The following is a 17,837-nucleotide window of genomic DNA, read 5'->3' as shown; positions in this document are numbered from 1 at the left end:
TCTGCCTCCGACCCTTCACCTCTCTTGCTGGCTCCCCATTGGCCCGAGGAAAAGTGGGCGTGAATGCTTTTTGATCCATGAATTTGCATATAGCGACCGCCCTCCAACGCCCTGGAGGCGGGGCCAAATCGCCCCTCGCTCACCGATTGGACGGAACAAAAGTAGGCATGAGTCGTTTTTGATCCGTTTTCTGCGGAAAGTCCGTGATGTTTTTGAACACGCTGCTCGGTGCGCGCCCCGCACGAGTCCAGCATCGGCGCCCACGAGTGGCGCGAGATGGTGTGGATGCGATGGTGGCGAGTTGTGACGGTAAAGGTCGTGGCGGTTGTGGTGAAGCGGCGTTGTGGTTGGTGGTTGTTGTTGTGAAGCGGCGTTGTGGTTGGTGGTTGTTATTGTGAAGCGGCGTTGTGGTTGGTGGTTGTTGTTGTGATGGCTGTTGAGACGTGGTTGGTGGTGGTAATAATGGCGGCTGGTCCAAAATAAAGATAGTAAAAGAAAAACGGCTATCCTGAAGAGTCGCAGCCCGCATGAATGACATTTATTCCCTCTAGACAACGGGTTTGGGCCTAACTACACATATACTTACAGAGATATCTCACCTAAGGGACCTGAATGGTGGTTTGTGAATTTCGTCAACCACAACACTACCCCCTCCTGTTTATACAGACTCGTCCCGAGTCGTCAAATTTTCGTGTGCCATCATGTGTAGTTTTCCCCTAGTACATTTTACCTACGGATCCCTGAGTGCGACATTCATGGTATTCGTGTCCCCAAAATAAATAACCTAAGGGCTGAGTAACTACCTAAACAAACTCACTCACACGGACGACTTAAATAAAATTGCCGGCGCTAAGACAAACATGCCGGGGGCGCACTCATATTTACAGTACATCTTACCTTAACTTACAAATTTTACACTAAACCATGGCCCAGGATCAATGAACTCTGCAAAAAGAAAGCAGTTAGCAGGGAGCCAGGCTGCTCGCATGCAGTCTCTGGCTCAAAACAATGCAGGTGACAGGGAACGTTGCCGGCCGCTCACACGCAGTCCAAGGCCTTCCCTTTTGAACTGAACGCAGTGAACCACAACGGTGCATGGGCCGCACAAACGTAGTCTCCGTGCCAGCTCAAGTGGCACACGCAATGAACACAACGAATGGATGGATGAATGGTTTGAACTGAACGCAGTGAACCACAACGGTGCATGGGCTGCCACTGCAGGCCCGTGTTGTAGCTGCCAACAGGGCAGTTCTCGCAGCTTGCAAACTGCTGCCTTGATCCTGGCGCACATGGCAATGAACAGGGGGGGCAAAGCAAAAATTGAACGGGGGCTGGTGAGCAGGGGCAGTGGGCATGGCATGGCAAAGGCAGCAGGCAAACACAGCCCGCAGAAGAAGGCCGCTGCAGGCAAACACAGCCGGCAGATGAACTGGCCGGCACAGGCCTTGAAGCAAAACACGGCCAGCCGATGGCACAGGCCTTGCAGCAAAACAACAGCTGCCGATGAAGTGGGCCAGCCTTTGCCGTTGCAGCAACGCAGACAGCAGATGAAGCTGGCCAGTCTTTGCCGTTCAGTGGAGGTTGGTGGAGGGAGTGCGGTGGTGCTGGCCACTCGGAAGGCGGGCTCGGACCTACCTACCTGTCTCCCTCCCACCTATCGCCTTTGCCTGTCACTGTACATACCCACTCCCTTAATTTGTCAAACCCCAATTTTGCCCCAACTTATTTTCTTTTATTTTTTACTTCCCCACTATAAATCGTCCCCTAACCCCCTTTATTGTCCTTGTTCGGCTAACCTATCCTGTCACCTAGCCTACTCCCAACCCCTACGTTCCCTTTCCCGGAGGGGAACAAGGGAGAGCTGGCGTCCTGTGTCGAGGCCCAACGAAGCCTCAGAATGGCCTCCCCAGAGTTCAGCGATCTATAACCAAAGTGGGTCCAGCGGCCCACAACGAGAGCGAGGGGATGGATGGTGCGGAGGGGTACACTTCCTAATCTACCCTATCCATTTAACTGTTAAACTACCCCGGGGCTTTCAACAAGCGCCTCTCGCTTAAACTATTGGTTCTAACAACCCAGATTCCCGTCGCCTGTGTTGGTGTCCTCACAATTTCGGGCCTCGCCCCCCAATTTTCTCTCCGTGCCCTCACACGGTCTCATGGCTGGGACACGTGGCTCCCTTTGGCAGGCACGACCCTCTGCAGATTCTCCGACGATGGCACCCCCGGGCACTACACTGCCTCCGAGCCTACCAGCTCCCTAACACCGGGGAGTGCCCCCCATGGCACCTCCCCTGAAACGCACACGTGGCAGGCTGGCCTCCCGGGCCCCTTTCCGAGGGTCACCCGTGCCCACAACACTGCCCACGCGGCTAATGGCGCCCCGGGCCCCCGCACCAAGCAGGCGCACCCGTGCCCACTACGCTATCCCGGCCCCCCATGGGCCCTTGGCCTACCACGGCCGACTAGCCTGGTGCCCGGGGTACCCACTCAGCGATGCTCACCTTTCGCAGCCACGCTCCCAGCCCGTCAACAGGGCTCCTGCACCCCTCCAAACGGGTTTCGGGCCTACATTCACACCAACAACAAAACGACCTCCATTTTTCAATTTAACTAACCCCGCAAACTCACTCGACACTGACCCCGGGGTCCCTTGGGCGGGAGTCACTCCTCCCCCCAATCACTCATCGCACCATGTATTCCCCATTCGCTCCACTCACACAGACCCGCTGGCCTCACTCACTCACCATGTACTCACCTCACAACTCTTCCACACACTCACCGCTGAACTCTGCCATCCTCCAAACTACTTCCCCTAACTAACTCGTGTTCCCACGTCGTCCCTTAAACTATAGCACGTTCCATTTAACACTACGAAGCTAAACTACGTCCCCTCTACACACTCACAAGTCTGTCACTGTCTCCAAATAATCCCATTAATCAATTTCCCAACCTAAATCTCGCTACAATCCCTCTAACTGATCCATTCCACGGGCCCCATGAGGACTTACCCCTGCCCCATGGAGCCGGTCTAGCTATGCTAACCCTTCCCCCTAACTAGTTTCCATCCTGTGCCCAAGTAAGGGGGTCTTCCACCCCTTGCCCAGGAATCCTGTGCACCCGAAAGTGAGGCTTGCTTTTTTTTTTTTTTTTTCTTTACCTGCGCAGCACCAGCGCGGCAACTCGCAGCTCGCGCACTTTACACCTGCCCGTGACGTCATGCAGCTGCACGTGTTCCTCGTCCCTCCTTGGACGGTACCATCCGGCAGGGATACCCCTCCTGCCGGATTCCAACCCCACGTGCAGCCATGGCGTCACCGTGCGCATAAAAAAAACACAAGCCCCACGTCTCGAGGGGTTCCCCACGCGAACACATGCGCTTTGCCCATTGGAGCTTAACACACACGATCGCGTGGAGAACCCGTCCGGTCCAAATCCGTTTACCTGCCTAAGCTTTGTCCGTCCGTGGGATCGGCAAATCCACCGCTGGCGTTTCCGGACCGGGACTTCACTCTCGCAAGCGAGCACGTGGGGGCCTCGTGCGTTGCACAGCACGGACCTCGTGCTCACTGCTGGGTGAACCCGGCACGGTCCCCGAAACAACTACAGCCGCTACCCGGCTTCCTTTCCTTACATGTCGCCGTCGTCGCCATTCCACACACGCACTCCCGCGTGTTACGACGCTCACACTCCATTCCATTACATTCACACCGGGAGACGCGGCTGCGTGCTCCCGGATGCCAACCGACATCTCCCTCACATACCGCTCTCTCACACACACGGCCTCCCTTGCATAAACCATACCACTCACACGTGGTGCTCCATTCACTCGCGGTTCCTCATCCACACACCGTGCCTCACTCATACACCGTGCCTCACTCACACACGCAGGGGCACTCACCCGCGGTGCCTCACTCGTACTCCGTGCCTCACTCACACACCGTGCCTCTTCCACTTGCGGTGCCCCTTTTACACACGGCGTGCTGGGAAGCACGTACTCCGGCACCATCGCCACCACACCACTCACACACGGGGTCGCTTCCACACACGGGGACGCACTCACACCTTGCACCACACACACAGGGACAACCACACTGGGGATTCGTGTCCCCACAAGGGTCTCCGGGGCCTCTATACCCCCCAAGCTCTCCGTGCACCTGTCCACAGCACTCCTCCCCTCGAACTCGCGAAGCACGACCGAACTCACCTGGTCGTGACTCGCCTCAAGGGGGCATACTCCCTCCCCTCGTTCCTGGAGGAGGCCATCCAGCTGCTCGCACTGGGTCTCCACCCAGTCCACCAGCTCACCCCCATTGTCCTCCACTACCTCCGTGTGTGTGTGTGTGCGTCACTTACCCCGTCTTCATCGTGCAGTCTTCCCTCTATCGTTCCCATCTCCCGTGTCTCTGCCAACTCAGTCACCTCTTCACCCTTTACCTCCCTTGTCTCAACTATTATTATTTCCTTTGTCGTCACCTCGTGTCTCGTCTCACACGTTTTGGTCTCCCCATTTAATTTTTCCCTTTCGGTCATCGTCACGACCCTCGCCCAACACGCCCCCCGAATTATTTTTTCACCCGCCTCCACCGCGGGCCCGCCAGCCGCTGCACCCCCTTCCAGCTCGTTCGCTCCCACACGTGGAGTCGCCATTTTAAGCTCCCTGCAAACGGCCTTCATGCCCGCCTGCAGGCATCGGCCCATGTTCTGCGTCTCACCCCGGAGCTTTTTCGTTTCTTCCTTCATTTGCTTGCTCATGCTTTTTATTTCGTTTATAAATTCAGTTGTGTTTGCATCCATCTTTTCGATCATGCCTTTCATTTCGTTTTTCATATCCGCATTCATTTGTGCCAGCATGGTGAATAGCTGGGCCATGTCGGGTGCGCTTGGGTGAGCCGATTCGGCAAAGATCGGGGGGTTTTGGCGGAGGGGGGAAGGGGAGGTGTCATACACCGCGGCCGCTGCCGCACCTATTTCGGGCTCTGGGTTCAGTTGGGCGAGTTCGTTTTCCTGTACAATCAACATTTCCTGCACGGGGATTTCGTCCTGAGCCATGGATCCTACATTACTACACATATACATTTCTAATACCCCCGGCTCCCGCTCGCCTTGAGACGCCATCTTATTTCTCGTGAAGGGTTAATTTAGCTCGCTCGTAATTTGGAGGGAATCGGGGGTCGCTCCTCTCACCCCTGGACAGATTCCCGTGAATTTAATTGGAGACAGGGAGCCCCTTTTCCCGTTCTCCGATACCAGTGCCGTGAGGAGGGCGATGGGTTTATATCGCACGACCTGACACCAGTGTTGCTGATTCGCGCCCGCCGGCGTGCGGACGGCCACGTAACTCGAATCGCGGCACGTCGCCCACCGGACGGACAATCCAGTCGTGACCCTCTCGGACTAACGCCGGGAACTAGTCACGGGTGGACCTTTCGGCCTCACCACGATCGTGCCAATCGGCCCCCGCGTGGGATAGGGTTGCTCGCCAAATTCGACCTACCTAAGTACCCACACGGAGGGTAGACCGGGCGATCGCACCTCGCCGCAGGTCGACTTCGGACACGGGCCACTTTAAGCGACCCGTTCCGTACTATCGGGATAACCGAGCGGTGTTATTCGTCGACCTCGACGGTTCGATTAATTATCGGGCGTTTTAGCCCACGACCAACCCTTTACGTGAAGCAAGATGGAGATTCAATGAAAGAAAAGACGAAGCGAAGCGGGAAAACAGTTCAACAATAAGCACATTTATTTCGCGATGAACGGAAAGCACACATATACAATTCCACCAAAAGCACATGTAAAAGAAGAAGACAATGCAATATTACACAAAAAGCAAATGCAACAATGCAGATCTATCCGACTACCGGGCACACGGCAACACTTATACAATTTTACTTCACAGATGGCGCCGACAACACATATTCCCAAAGCAAAAGAAAAGAACCACCCTCCAAGATGAGGGGGGTAGACGGGCCTGGGGCCGAGACCGTGTCGGGCCTACCCGTCTGATGATGAGACGCGGAGCGGCGGTGGTGCCTCAACTCCGCGGGCCTCGCGGACAGTGTCTGGTAGGGGGTGGGAAGGGGGCCCCCTTTGTCGCACTATCTCAGCGCGGGGGAAACAGGAGGGGGTTGCTGACGCTCGGGGGAAGGAAGATATCACCCTGTCTCGGGTCCCGCGGCGAGCGTCTCCTCCTCCACCTCGGTCGCGTTGCTGGCCTCTCCCTGTGCGGCTCCCGGCACCGACGCGAGCACCCCCTCGTCCGCCTTCGCTGCCGTCACCTCTCCACAGCTCCGTCCTCTTCACTCTGACTAGTACCACTTCTTTCCAGCTCCACCGACGACTCTCTTGAACTCCGCACACTTGAACTCTCAACTTCCAACTGAACTCAACTTGACTGACGAACGCAGCCGTTTTTATAAGCCCCGTGGCTTCGCTCTTTCACCCTTGACCCTCTGCCTCCGACCCTTCACCTCTCTTGCTGGCTCCCCATTGGCCCGAGGAAAAGTGGGCGTGAATGCTTTTTGATCCATGAATTTGCATATAGAGACCGCCCTCCAACGCCCTGGAGGCGGGGCCAAATCGCCCCTCGCTCACCGATTGGACTGAACAAAAGTGGGCGTGAGTCGTTTTTGATCCGTTTTCTGCGGAAAGTCCGTGATGTTTTTGAACACGCTGCTCGGTGCACGCCCCGCACGAGTCCAGCATCGGCGCCCACGAGTGGCGCGAGATGGTGCGGATGCGATGGTGGCGAGTTGTGACGGTAAAGGTCGTGGCGGTTGTGGTGAAGCGGCGTTGTGGTTGGTGGTTGTTGTTGTGAAGCGGCGTTGTGGTTGGTGGTTGTTATTGTGAAGCGGCGTTGTGGTTGGTGGTTGTTGTGATGGCTGTTGAGACGTGGTTGGTGGTGGTAATAATGGCGGCTGGTCCAAAATAAAGATAGTAAAAGAAAAACGGCTATCCTGAAGAGTCGCAGCCCGCATGAATGACATTTATTCCCTCTAGACAACGGGTTTGGGCCTAACTACACATATACTTACAGAGATATCTCACCTAAGGGACCTGAATGGTGGTTTGTGAATTTCGTCAACCACAACAATATATATATATATATATATATATATATATATATATATATATATATATATATATATATATATATATATATATATATATATATATATATATATATATATATATATATATATATATATATATATATATATATATATCGGGCGTATAAAAAGGAAAACTAAAAAATGAAATATCAGCAGATATACTCTGACAAATGGGAGAATGACAAAAGAGCAGGAAGATTTTAAAAAGAGCAGGAAAATTTTAAAAAGAGCTTGACAAGACAGGGATCGACAAGGAAGGCTCTTTGGAATGGCAAAGAAGAGGTGAAATTAATTGGGATGGAGAAAGAGTTATCATAAATGCCCAAGACCAAGGACAGTACACAGATGCCTTTAAGAAAATGGTGGTATTGAGTCAATTGGACAAATGCAGGTTTTGTGGGGCAGAAACAGAAAGCACCAGTCACCTCCTTTTGGGATGGAAAAAAAAATCTCATGTTGGAACAGCTGTACACAGAAAGACATGATGGCATTTGCAGAGTAATCCAGTGGCACATCTGTAAATATTTCAACATCCAGAACAATCATGGAAACACAAACCAAATCCGATCCTTGAAAATGAACATATAATGCTCATGTATGACAAGATGATCCCATCAAGTGTGAACATTGCAAACAAAGCATTGCGTTGACATAGTACTCAAACACAAAAAGGAAAAGTCGGCACTGTCGATCAAAGCTTCAGTTCCCAATGACTTATGATTAACTGCTCCAGAAATCAGAAAAATGACCGAATACCAGGATCTGAAAAATGAGATCAAGATGACTTGAAAATTGAAGAAAGCTGAAATTGTACTCATGATAGTCAGAGCTACAGGAATGATAAAGAAAACCTTTCCCGAGCATTTAAAAATAATTCCGGGGAATATCACTACAAACGAGCTACAAGTGGAGGCTGTCAGAGGTTCAGTGAAGATTTTGAAAAGAGCCCTTGGAACGAGGCCATGAGAACGAAGTTTCACATTTTGATTCATTAATCACGATCCTTTACCAAAAAAGGAGGTGGAGATTTTGATTTCTAGTAGAACATCCTCCCACATCCTGAAACCATCAAATGGAAATAACCAATGAGAGAGAGAACGTTACATGCTTCAAACACCAGTTATGGTCTGCACAATGATTTTCAAAGGGCACTTGACATTTAACCTTTGACCCGTTGCACCCATATTTAATCTGTTCACGTTCATCTTTGGATATTACAGTTCATACTTGAGCTAATATTGGTTGTAATCCTTCAGTGGTTCACAAGTTATTGTAGTAACAAAGATTTTCAACTAAAGGTCACATGCCCTTAGGCATTTGACATTTTCGCCCCAAAATTGAATCAGTTAATCTGTGTATCATCGTACATATTGGTACCAAGTGTGATAAAAAATAAAAAATAAAAATCGCTTCGGCTGTTCACAAGTTATCGCGGTAACGAAAATCTGCTACGCACGCACACACGGACACACAGCCAGATGGACAACGCAAAAACACAATACCTCCAATGCCTTCAGCTGCGGAGGCATAAAAACAGTAGTTATTGCAGACTCAGTTATAGCAAAAGTGTTGTGATCTATGAAAAAGATTTGAGCAGTTGTTGCAGCATATGAACAGTTACTGCAAAAAACGTTGTGGCATATGAGCAAGATGCAGAGTTTAATCAAACCAGAGACGACGCTGAGACCTGGAGTGCTCGGCCTCGAGCCGACCTCACGCATGTCCGTGTCATCAGATACCGAGCCCAGACCCGAGCAGCTCTCGAGTTCCTGCAGTCGCTCCTCCTGCTTTAGCTCTGTCACTTCTGCACATAGAACATGCGCTCTTACCGAACAGAACTCGGTACAAAGTTCAGCTACTGAGCATCTTTCAGTTTTCATTCACAAGTGCGACTGCAGTCTCGACAAGCATACACACCAGAGTCACTGGCCAGGACCTCAACGCTCCATGCCTCACTCGTAGTCTCAGACAAGGCTGTAGCTCCACCTGCCTCCAAGGTGTCAGGTAGGGTTAGCAAGCCTGTAAGGAGGCTTTCACCCGAAGCACCTATTAGGTGTACAAATAAAATAAAATAAAATAAAATAAAATAAAATAAAATAAAATGGTACTTTTTTCACTGAATTTTACTTTGAAACTTTATTTATAGAAAGAATATGACTGCTGTTTGTGGAAATTATATGAGAAGGTTCAGTTTAGGGCAACAAGGATATCAGATTTTAATTGTGAAGAAAGACACTGAAGATAGGGGGTCTTTAAACAAGAAAGGACAAGATTACATGGTAATACGATAGTTTTCAAGACATTCAATAAAATGGGCAGAGTGCATTTTTTGAGGAAGAGGGAAGTGGATAAAGACTAGAGGGCAGAGCTTGAAGTGGCATTTAAAGAAGTAGACCTGTAACTGAGAAGAGAAATAATTTCTACTCAGAGTACTTGGTGGGTTCCAGAGCAGTTTAACAGGAAGGGAAGCACAAATCTGGAGTGAATCATTTCAAAAAGGCACTGGATAAGTAGACAAAAAAAAACGAAGAAATAGAAGGAAAAAAAGATGCTGATGATGACAAAGTGAGACCAAATATGCATCTTTTGCGGTGTTTATGGTCAGTTTTAGTTTTATGTGTTATCATTGTGCAGTGGGATGAAATGTGGCCACGATTGACCAAAAGACCTTTACGGCCAAAACACCTCTGGATTGTAGGGATTGCTGCAAGATGCTCAAGGTTTAAATTGTTGGTTTAATAAGCCAGCTTTGCATGTTGGTGAACTTGGCAAGTGATAAAATAAATAAATCTTCCAATCAACCATTACTTTAAACTTACCAGTAATCTCCTGCAGTCGATCTTCATCAAGGTTTGGGTCAAAGTCACTTCCGACCACATCTGTGCTCCACGTCTCACTCACTGTCTCCAGGATGTCCTGGTCCTCAGAAAGACCCATCATGTCCCTTATCTCAAACTTCCGAAGTTTGTCATCCAGGTTGTCTTGAGTTGTAGCTGTCCAAAAAAGATAGACACAATTTGAAGTCAAAACATCAGCTGAAATGCCAAACAAATTGCCATAATGAATAATGAACAACTCATAAAAATCAAGTGGCATATCGAAAATGTAACCAACACAAACCAATGTCCCTTTTGTTTTGAATATTTTATGAACATTGGTGAGCCAAGGTGTCCATGAGCAGGAGAGAAGTTTTGAGAAGATCACTCATACAGTAACAAACTTTTCTTTCCTTATGACCACTCATGTTTCCCTGACGACAGACAGGAAGACAAATCTTCAGATGAAATTATTTGTTGGCTCCTAAATCAATAAAGCAAAAGCAATGCGGTTGTCATAATCGCATCATGGTGATGACTAATGATTCCCTTGGAAATATTCAGTTCCTCACTTTAAAACTGTGACTAACCGGGCGTAGTGGCGTGCGCCTGTAATCCGGCGACTCGGAGGCTTGGGTTGGAGGATCGCTTGATGACGGGAGCTCTGCGATGGACCACGCTATGAGAAGGTGTAGAGCAGCCCAAAATCATGGCGAAACCCAATCCTTATCCCTGTGTCGTAAGAAGCGACCAGGGTTGCGTCAGGAAGGGCATCCGGCGTAAAAAAAACCTATACTATGCCAAATCAGTATGCGGATCATAACGGATGATCCGCTGTGGCGACCCCTAACGGGAGCAGCCGAAAGACGAACAACAACTTTAAAACTGTGACTGTGTTGGTATCCAAGCGCAACAATATTGTTGCGGGCCGGCAGGATCGGGTGAGAAGACCACCAGGTGGGGGAAAGCTACGTCGATTCCCACCAGACTCCCCGGAATTGTAGGCCGTCGCTCACGGATAATTCCGCGACGGATCGCTTAACCGACCATGGACGCCAATAACTCAACGGCGTGACCTAGGGTCCTCCTGTCTAGAATCAGGTTACCTAATTAACCACCGGGGAACCACGCCCTCGGTACTCCTTATCCGAACCCGATCACTCCACCAACTACGGATCACCTTTCCGGATCGGATGCAGCTGAGTGGCACTGCCAAGAACATACCGGCTCGAAGGAATGGATTGTCGGGAATAAAGACCCGGCTAAACTTAGATCCGAACCATGCTGGACCAATGTAGGAAAAGATAAAGGCGAGCTGGGAACATATCTACAATTATTATTTATTTACACTAAGCGAGGAAAAGCATGTGGCACAACAAAAGGTTTATTGGGGATGTAATGCAGGGAAAGGTGAGAGAGGTGTGGGGTGTGACAATTATACAAGCAACTTACAAAAGCAGACACAGTGCAGACTTGACGCGAGATTAATAAAAGCAATAACAATCACAACAATGAAGATCTTATACATGCTTATCTAACGGGCAGGCGCCAACACACTCAGACACACACTCTGACAAAATAAACCCAATGAAAGGCAAAGGACTTTTGCAGCCAGGGAGGGAGGGAGTTGAGGTCACAGTTTTTGGTACCTGAGCGTTTCGGGGGAAGGGATGCTCCGTGGTGCGGTACGCAACAAAAGCTGTGCAATTTGGTCCACAGCCGCACGTGTGGTAATCGTGCCTGCAGCAGGAGCTTGAGTGGAGGAGAGCGGAGTCCAAAATGGCGAGAGTTGAGCAGTAGACAGGACCAGGTAAGAGGCTTGGTCGAGGTCGTGTCGGTGGGGACCAGTAGGCTGGCCGTCGAGGTGAGACGTAAGCAGAGCCAAGCAGCCGAAACACCTTCGCAACAACTCCTTCAATTCCCTTTTGCACTTCTCCTTCCAAGGCCTCCCACAACAACAACCTTCCCATCCAACGACAACCTTCCCATTCAACCCAATACCTTCGCATCCAACAACTCCGACCGATTTCTTCCTTTCCATCCACGCCAACTCTGAGGATTGCTCCATACTTTATAGATCACGGAGCTCGGGGAGGAGCCATGGCGAAACCGACGTAATCGTCCGATCCGAACATCCCGATTGGACTGGGCCTTCATGTGGTCCGCCTTTCTGGGCGGGGTTACAGCCAGACGCTAGTTTGGCCCACCCACGCCGCGCGTGTCTGGGTTTGGGAAGGTGGATGCCAATGCGGCTTCCATAGCGAATGTCGGGATTTTGCCTCTGAAAACGAGTCGCTGGATAGATGGTGGTACGCTGTGGCCAGCGAAACGAGGGAAGCAAGCGAGACTAATTTACCTCAGAAAAAGGAGGGAATAAAATAAAAGGGAAAAAATGATTTATTAATCCTAACTAATAGCCCATCGCAACGCATTCCCTGCCGTCCCGCTAGACAAAAAGTAGGGATCTATCTGCACGTATATTAATGGAATAACTGACTCAGGACAACTGTATGTTGCATGCATACGGTTCCGAGAACCATAACAATATAAATAGTCCATGGAATACTAGCTTAAAATGCTCTCGACAGATGTGGCAGTGTCAAATAAAACAAAATAATAGTTTGTTCCAAAAAAAAAAAAAAACATGCAAAATGCAACTGCCCAAAATAGATTAAACGTCCCACATCTTGCTCAGCACATAACAGTACCTCTTGCTAAATACATGACAATTACATGGTGATACATGTGCAACAGCTTACCTCAAACGCTATCATTTGGAGACAATCAGCAGCAGAGAAATAAAAGATACAATTTTCCTCGAGCTCACCCCCCCAAAAATCTGTTTCCGTATTTGACCTCAAGATGACCCTTTGAAAACGAGATTTTGGAGACAGGCTTGAATAAACGCCAAGTAGAGGGGTAATGATCAAAGACGCCATGTTTAACATTTTCTTTCAACAATGGCTGCCAAAATGTATGCTATGGCTTGAACAAGCTCGAAAATTATGATTTTAGAAAGCTTTGAAGGTGTCTTCCCAGTTATATAATAAATATAAACTAGAAGGGCAATCTTAACGTTGCCAGATATGCCTCCCCCACATTATTACATTATTATACATAATACATACTTGTTCCAAGTTTGGTATAAATCCTGAAACCCAGATTCAAAATATCAAATAATTCTGGCTGCCAAACCATGCGTCCGATGAGGTTGGAATTTAAAACATATATTCCCCATGACTACCAGATCATAATTGTGAAGTTTCAGGTCGATTGATGAAGCAGTTCAAGAGAAATAATTTTTTAAATAGATTTTCGTTCAATCAAATATGGCTGTCAGACCATGTGACCTATTAATCATTCGTGATCACCCTGGTATTCCCAAGGCTTGAGGAACATGTGGGTGAAGTTTCCCCTCGATCTGTCAAGCCATTCTGGAGAAGGTTTTTAAAGGTTTTATATTAAAAACAATATGGCTGCTGATCCACGTGACCTATGACATCATAATTATGATTAAAACATTCTACATGAGTAGTCTCACATATGGTGAAAATTTCGTATGAATCGGATAAGCGGTTGCAAAGAAGAGAGAGAAAATTAGCATGGACTGACGTACAGTCAGGTCAGGTTAGATCTGTGACCTGCTACAGGTACCATGTAAACCTGTACTAACCTGTTCCATGGTCGGGTTGTCGGCGACTAAACAGTCTCCCCCACCAGGTTTTCTGATGAGGAGGGTGTTTGGATATGGACACCAAGCAGGATTAAAAACTAAACCTGTCAAAGCGCGGAGGAGCTCCTTGTGAGCCAACGGCCATCCATATCCAGTGTGTCTGTGTCTGCGGACACTGTGTCTGCGGACGTCCTCCTGGAGTTGGGTTACTTTTTTATTAGGAGGTTGGTGACAAGATTTGCACTCCGGCCACTGTAAAACCCTTCAAACCGCAAAACACAAAAACGCAAAAAAATCTGAAAACCCACTCTGTGGGAGTACCTCCTGTGCAGCTTCCCTTCACAGGGCAGCTCACGGATGACGGGATTGGGGCAAAGCCTTCGGGACCCCCAATCTTTGACGATAGGAGGGAAACCACGGGGTAACATCCCTGAGTCAGATTGCGGGAGAGTGTGTCGGAGTGGTGCTAAGGTGTCGTCCACCAGACGGCGGTCTCCTTGGGTTAACCTGAGGCGGTCCCTTCGGGTGGGTGCCTGGAATGTCCTATCCCTAAGAGAGGATGATCACCCGTCTCTATTATCATCTGAGCTCAAGAGTTTGGACATCGGGTTGCAGCTCTCTCTGAGGTTCGGAGACCGGATTGCGGCGAGATAATGGTGGGTGGTTACACCTACTATTGGTCTGGTCGCTCTGATGGTTACCATACCCAAGGAGTTGCTGTAGCTGTGTCCAATAAGCTGACCCCAATGATAATTGAGGTAACACCGGTCAACGAGAGTATTATGAGATAAAGGATTCGTCACTCCTTTGGTGTCATTTCCCTGGTCTCTGTTTATGCTCCGACTGAGGCGAGTGATCTCACCGTGAAGGACATATTCTACGCCACACTCGAGTCTGTGGTTGATCAGTGCCCCAGACGAGATACACTTCTAGTCTTGGTGGATTGCAATGCATCGACTGGAACTGATAGGGATGGTTATGAGGTGTGTGTTGGTCCCCATGGGTCAGGAACTATGAACCATAATAGCACTAAGTTCCTTGACTTTGCAAGAAGTCATGGACTTAGGGTGGCTGGTTCATGATTTCAGCGCCCACGAGCTCATCGATGGACTTGGTATTCCAACGCTGGCGGTGTGGCAAAGGAGATTGACCATGTCCTCATTGACGGTCGTTGGAGGGTGATCCAGAACTGCAGGGTCTTCCGGAGTGCTCAGTTCCTCAATACTGACCACAGGCTTGTTGTAGCAACTCCAAAGCTGCACCTTAAATCCTGGAGAATGGTACCATCCCAGCCTAGGCTGGATGTTGGCAAGCTCAGGGATGAGAGAGTAGCTGAGGAGTTTGTGAACAGGCTGAGTGGACACTTGGGGTGTCTGGGTGCTTTGGGGGATCCTGAAGAGTTGTGGAGTGCCTTCAAGACCACCGTCCTTGATGTTGCCGGTGGATGTCTTGGAACTCACCGCAGGGCAAAGAAGAATTTTGTCTCTCAAGGAACACTGGATACCATTGACCAGAGTCGCAGGGCCAGGCTGAATGGCAGAGCTGAGCTGTTCAGGGAGCTGAGGCGTAAAACTGTACGTGCACTGAGGGTGGACAAGGAGGCCTATGTGCGAGGAATCTGTGAGAGGGTAGAGCATCACCTGTGGACAGGTGATTCTCGTCCCGCTTACAAGGGAATTCGCGCATTGCGTTCATCCAAGCCCATTGCTCGGAGCACTGCAGTAAGAGCAGAGAGTGGTCGGCTCTTGACAGAGGAGGAGTTTGAAGTGAAGGCCCGCTGGGCCGGTTACTTTGAGCGGTTGTACCAGGCTGATCCCCCAGCTGTCGAGTTGGACGTCAAGGGTGTTACAATCCCTGTTGCTGACCCTCAAATCAATTGTGGTCCACCTTCGCTTGTGAAAACACGGGCTGCGGTGAATCAGTTGAAACGGGGAAACGCTCCAGGGATCTGTGGCATCCATGCTGAACTTCTCAAGGCTGGTGGAAATGCTGCACTCGTGTCGTTGCATGCAGTTTTGTGCTCTGCCTGGAACACAGGCATCATCCCAACTGATTGGAAGAGGGGCCTTGTTGTTCCTCTCTGGAAAGGGAAGGGTGATCGCCAAGACTGCAACAACTACCGAGGGGTGACACTGCTCTCAGTGCCGGGCAAGGTCTTTGCTCGGATAATTCTTGATAGGGTTCGCCACCATCTGCTTGAGCACCAGCGTCCAGAGCAGTCAGGCTTTACACCAAAGAGGTCAACGATTGACCGTATCCTTGCTCTTCGTGTCCTCACCGAACGCAGACGAGAGTTTCGGCAGGGGCTGCTTGCAGCCTATGTTGATCTCTGTAAAGCGTTCGAGTCAGTGAATCGGGATGTCCTCTGGAGGATTCTTGGTCTTCGTGGGGTGCCACCAAAACTAATCGATCTGATGTCTGAACTCTACTCTGGTACTGAGAGTGCTGTGAAGTGTGGTGGTACCATCTCTGACTTATTTCCATTTGTTACTAGAGTTCGTCAGGGGTGTGTGCTGGCCCCCACACTTTTCAGCACTTGTATGGACTGGATTTTAGGGAGGATGTCGGAGAGATCAAGCTGCGGTGCATCGTTTGGGAATGTCAAGATCTCGGACCTTGATTTTGCAGATGATGCAGTCATCTTTGCGGAAACTTTAGATATCCCTTTGGGGGCCCTCGAGGTGCTGAATGAGGAGTCAGAGCCGCTGGGATTACGGGTTTCTTGGGTCAAAACTAAGATCCAGGCTTTCGGTGACATCTTGGATGCTGCTGTGCTGTCTGTGTCTGTTTGTGGTGAGGATGTTGAGGTCGTGGAGAGATTCACTTACCTTGGCAGTGATATTCATGTCTCTGCTGGCTGTGAGTCAGAGGTCAATAGACGTCTGGGTCAGGCCTGGGGAGTCATGGATTCACTGGATCATGAGGTGTGGCGCTGCCGGTACCTGTGCGGGAGGCCGAAAGTCCGAGTCTTCAGGTCCTTGGTACTTCTCGTCTTGCTCTATGGATGCGAGACTTGGACTCTGACCAAGGATCTGAGACGGAGACTTAATTCCTTTGGTACCAGGTCTCTTCGGAGAATCCTTGGCTATCGCTGGTCGGATTTTGTGTCCAACGAGCGGTTGCTGAGAGAGACTCGGATGAGATTTGATACCTGCATAGTCCGTGAGCGTCAGTTGCGGCTGTATGGACATGTGGCTCGTTTTCCTGACGCTGATCCTGCTCACCAGATTCTCTCAGCGAGGGAGTCTCATGAGTGGAGGAGGCCAGTGGGCCGACCACGTGCCTCATGGTTGCAGCAGGTTGACCATCATCTCAAGGAGATGGGGATGGGCCTGCTATCTGCCTGGGGGATGGCCAGATGGAGGCCCCTGGAGTACCGGCGGAAAGTGGATGCAGCGACGCGCTGTTCTGGCACATGCTCCCATACCTGACCTGACCTGACTGACGTACGTACAGACAGATAACCCGAAAACAATACCTGCGGAAAATTCATCATTGGAGGAGTAAAAACCCACCATTGGTTAGAGGTGTTGAGAAATGCTAAGGAGATGGACAGATGGCATGCCATGCTATATTCTCAGCTGGTCAAACACATCCAGGTATGCTTGAAATTTGTTTTTGTTTTTTAAGGATGTTTCGTGTAAACTGCATCAACTGGTAACATGACAAGCTTTTCACTTTGCCATGGAAACATTAATCAGCAGACATCAACCAAAAAAAAAATAAGAAGAAGAAAAGAAAACACTGGTATGCAATCTCAATCGCAAAATCCATGGCGCACCTCTTTGAAACAAATCAAAATGGACAGCTCACCCTGCTCGTGCTCCAGCAGGTGCAAAACGGCAGCGCCATCACTACCTCCAGCTGCTGCAGCGCCGGTCATTTCCGAGGCAGATTCAGCCTCCAGGTCCAAAGAAGAAACTGAATTTGAGCGATTTGAAGGTCCTGTGGAGGCACAAAGATAATTTTAGAATCAGCACAATCCAAAAGAATTATGACCTGTGCCCAAGTTCTCACCCTCCGAGACAGCCTCGAGGTTATCACTGCAGAGAGAGAAACGCAGCGTCTTGTCAGGTTTGTTCTCAGACTTCCCTACGTCCCCTGTGTCGGTTCTGCTTGCACTTTCCCCCTCCATCGCCAACACCTAACACACACATACACACGCACGCACGCGCACACACAACCTGTATTCGCATTGCAACAATTTACATTCACCTGAACCAATTATATTTCA

At 49.7% G+C, this 17,837-nt stretch overlaps 1 protein-coding gene across 6 annotated transcripts in view; it reads right to left on the bottom strand.

The window, feature by feature from the left end:
* Window positions 1-17,837, bottom strand: part of GAPVD1 (GTPase activating protein and VPS9 domains 1) — a 174,283-nt gene that overhangs the window by 74,291 nt on the left and 82,155 nt on the right. For 5 of the 6 annotated variants that reach the window (XM_085882329.1, XM_085882331.1, XM_085882332.1 and 2 more), the window contains 5 exons: window positions 17,621-17,747; window positions 17,417-17,548; window positions 9,934-10,107; window positions 9,032-9,160; window positions 8,784-8,918 (listed from right to left, as the gene is read on the bottom strand). In XM_085882329.1, coding sequence (XP_085738455.1) covers window positions 8,784-8,918; window positions 9,032-9,160; window positions 9,934-10,107; window positions 17,417-17,548; window positions 17,621-17,747 — 697 coding nt within the window. The remainder of the gene's footprint in view (window positions 1-8,783; window positions 8,919-9,031; window positions 9,161-9,933; window positions 10,108-17,416; window positions 17,549-17,620; window positions 17,748-17,837) is intronic. The other variant, XM_085882333.1, reaches the window with a different exon arrangement.

The sequence above is a fragment of the Eptatretus burgeri genome, chromosome 5 (genome assembly GCF_056783735.1).
Source record: "Eptatretus burgeri isolate ZD-2024b chromosome 5, Ebu_testis_v1, whole genome shotgun sequence".
Classification (NCBI taxonomy): domain Eukaryota; kingdom Metazoa; phylum Chordata; class Myxini; order Myxiniformes; family Myxinidae; genus Eptatretus; species Eptatretus burgeri.
The sequence above is the reverse complement of the archived record's forward strand: the minus strand, read 5'-3'. Positions and strand labels throughout refer to the sequence as shown.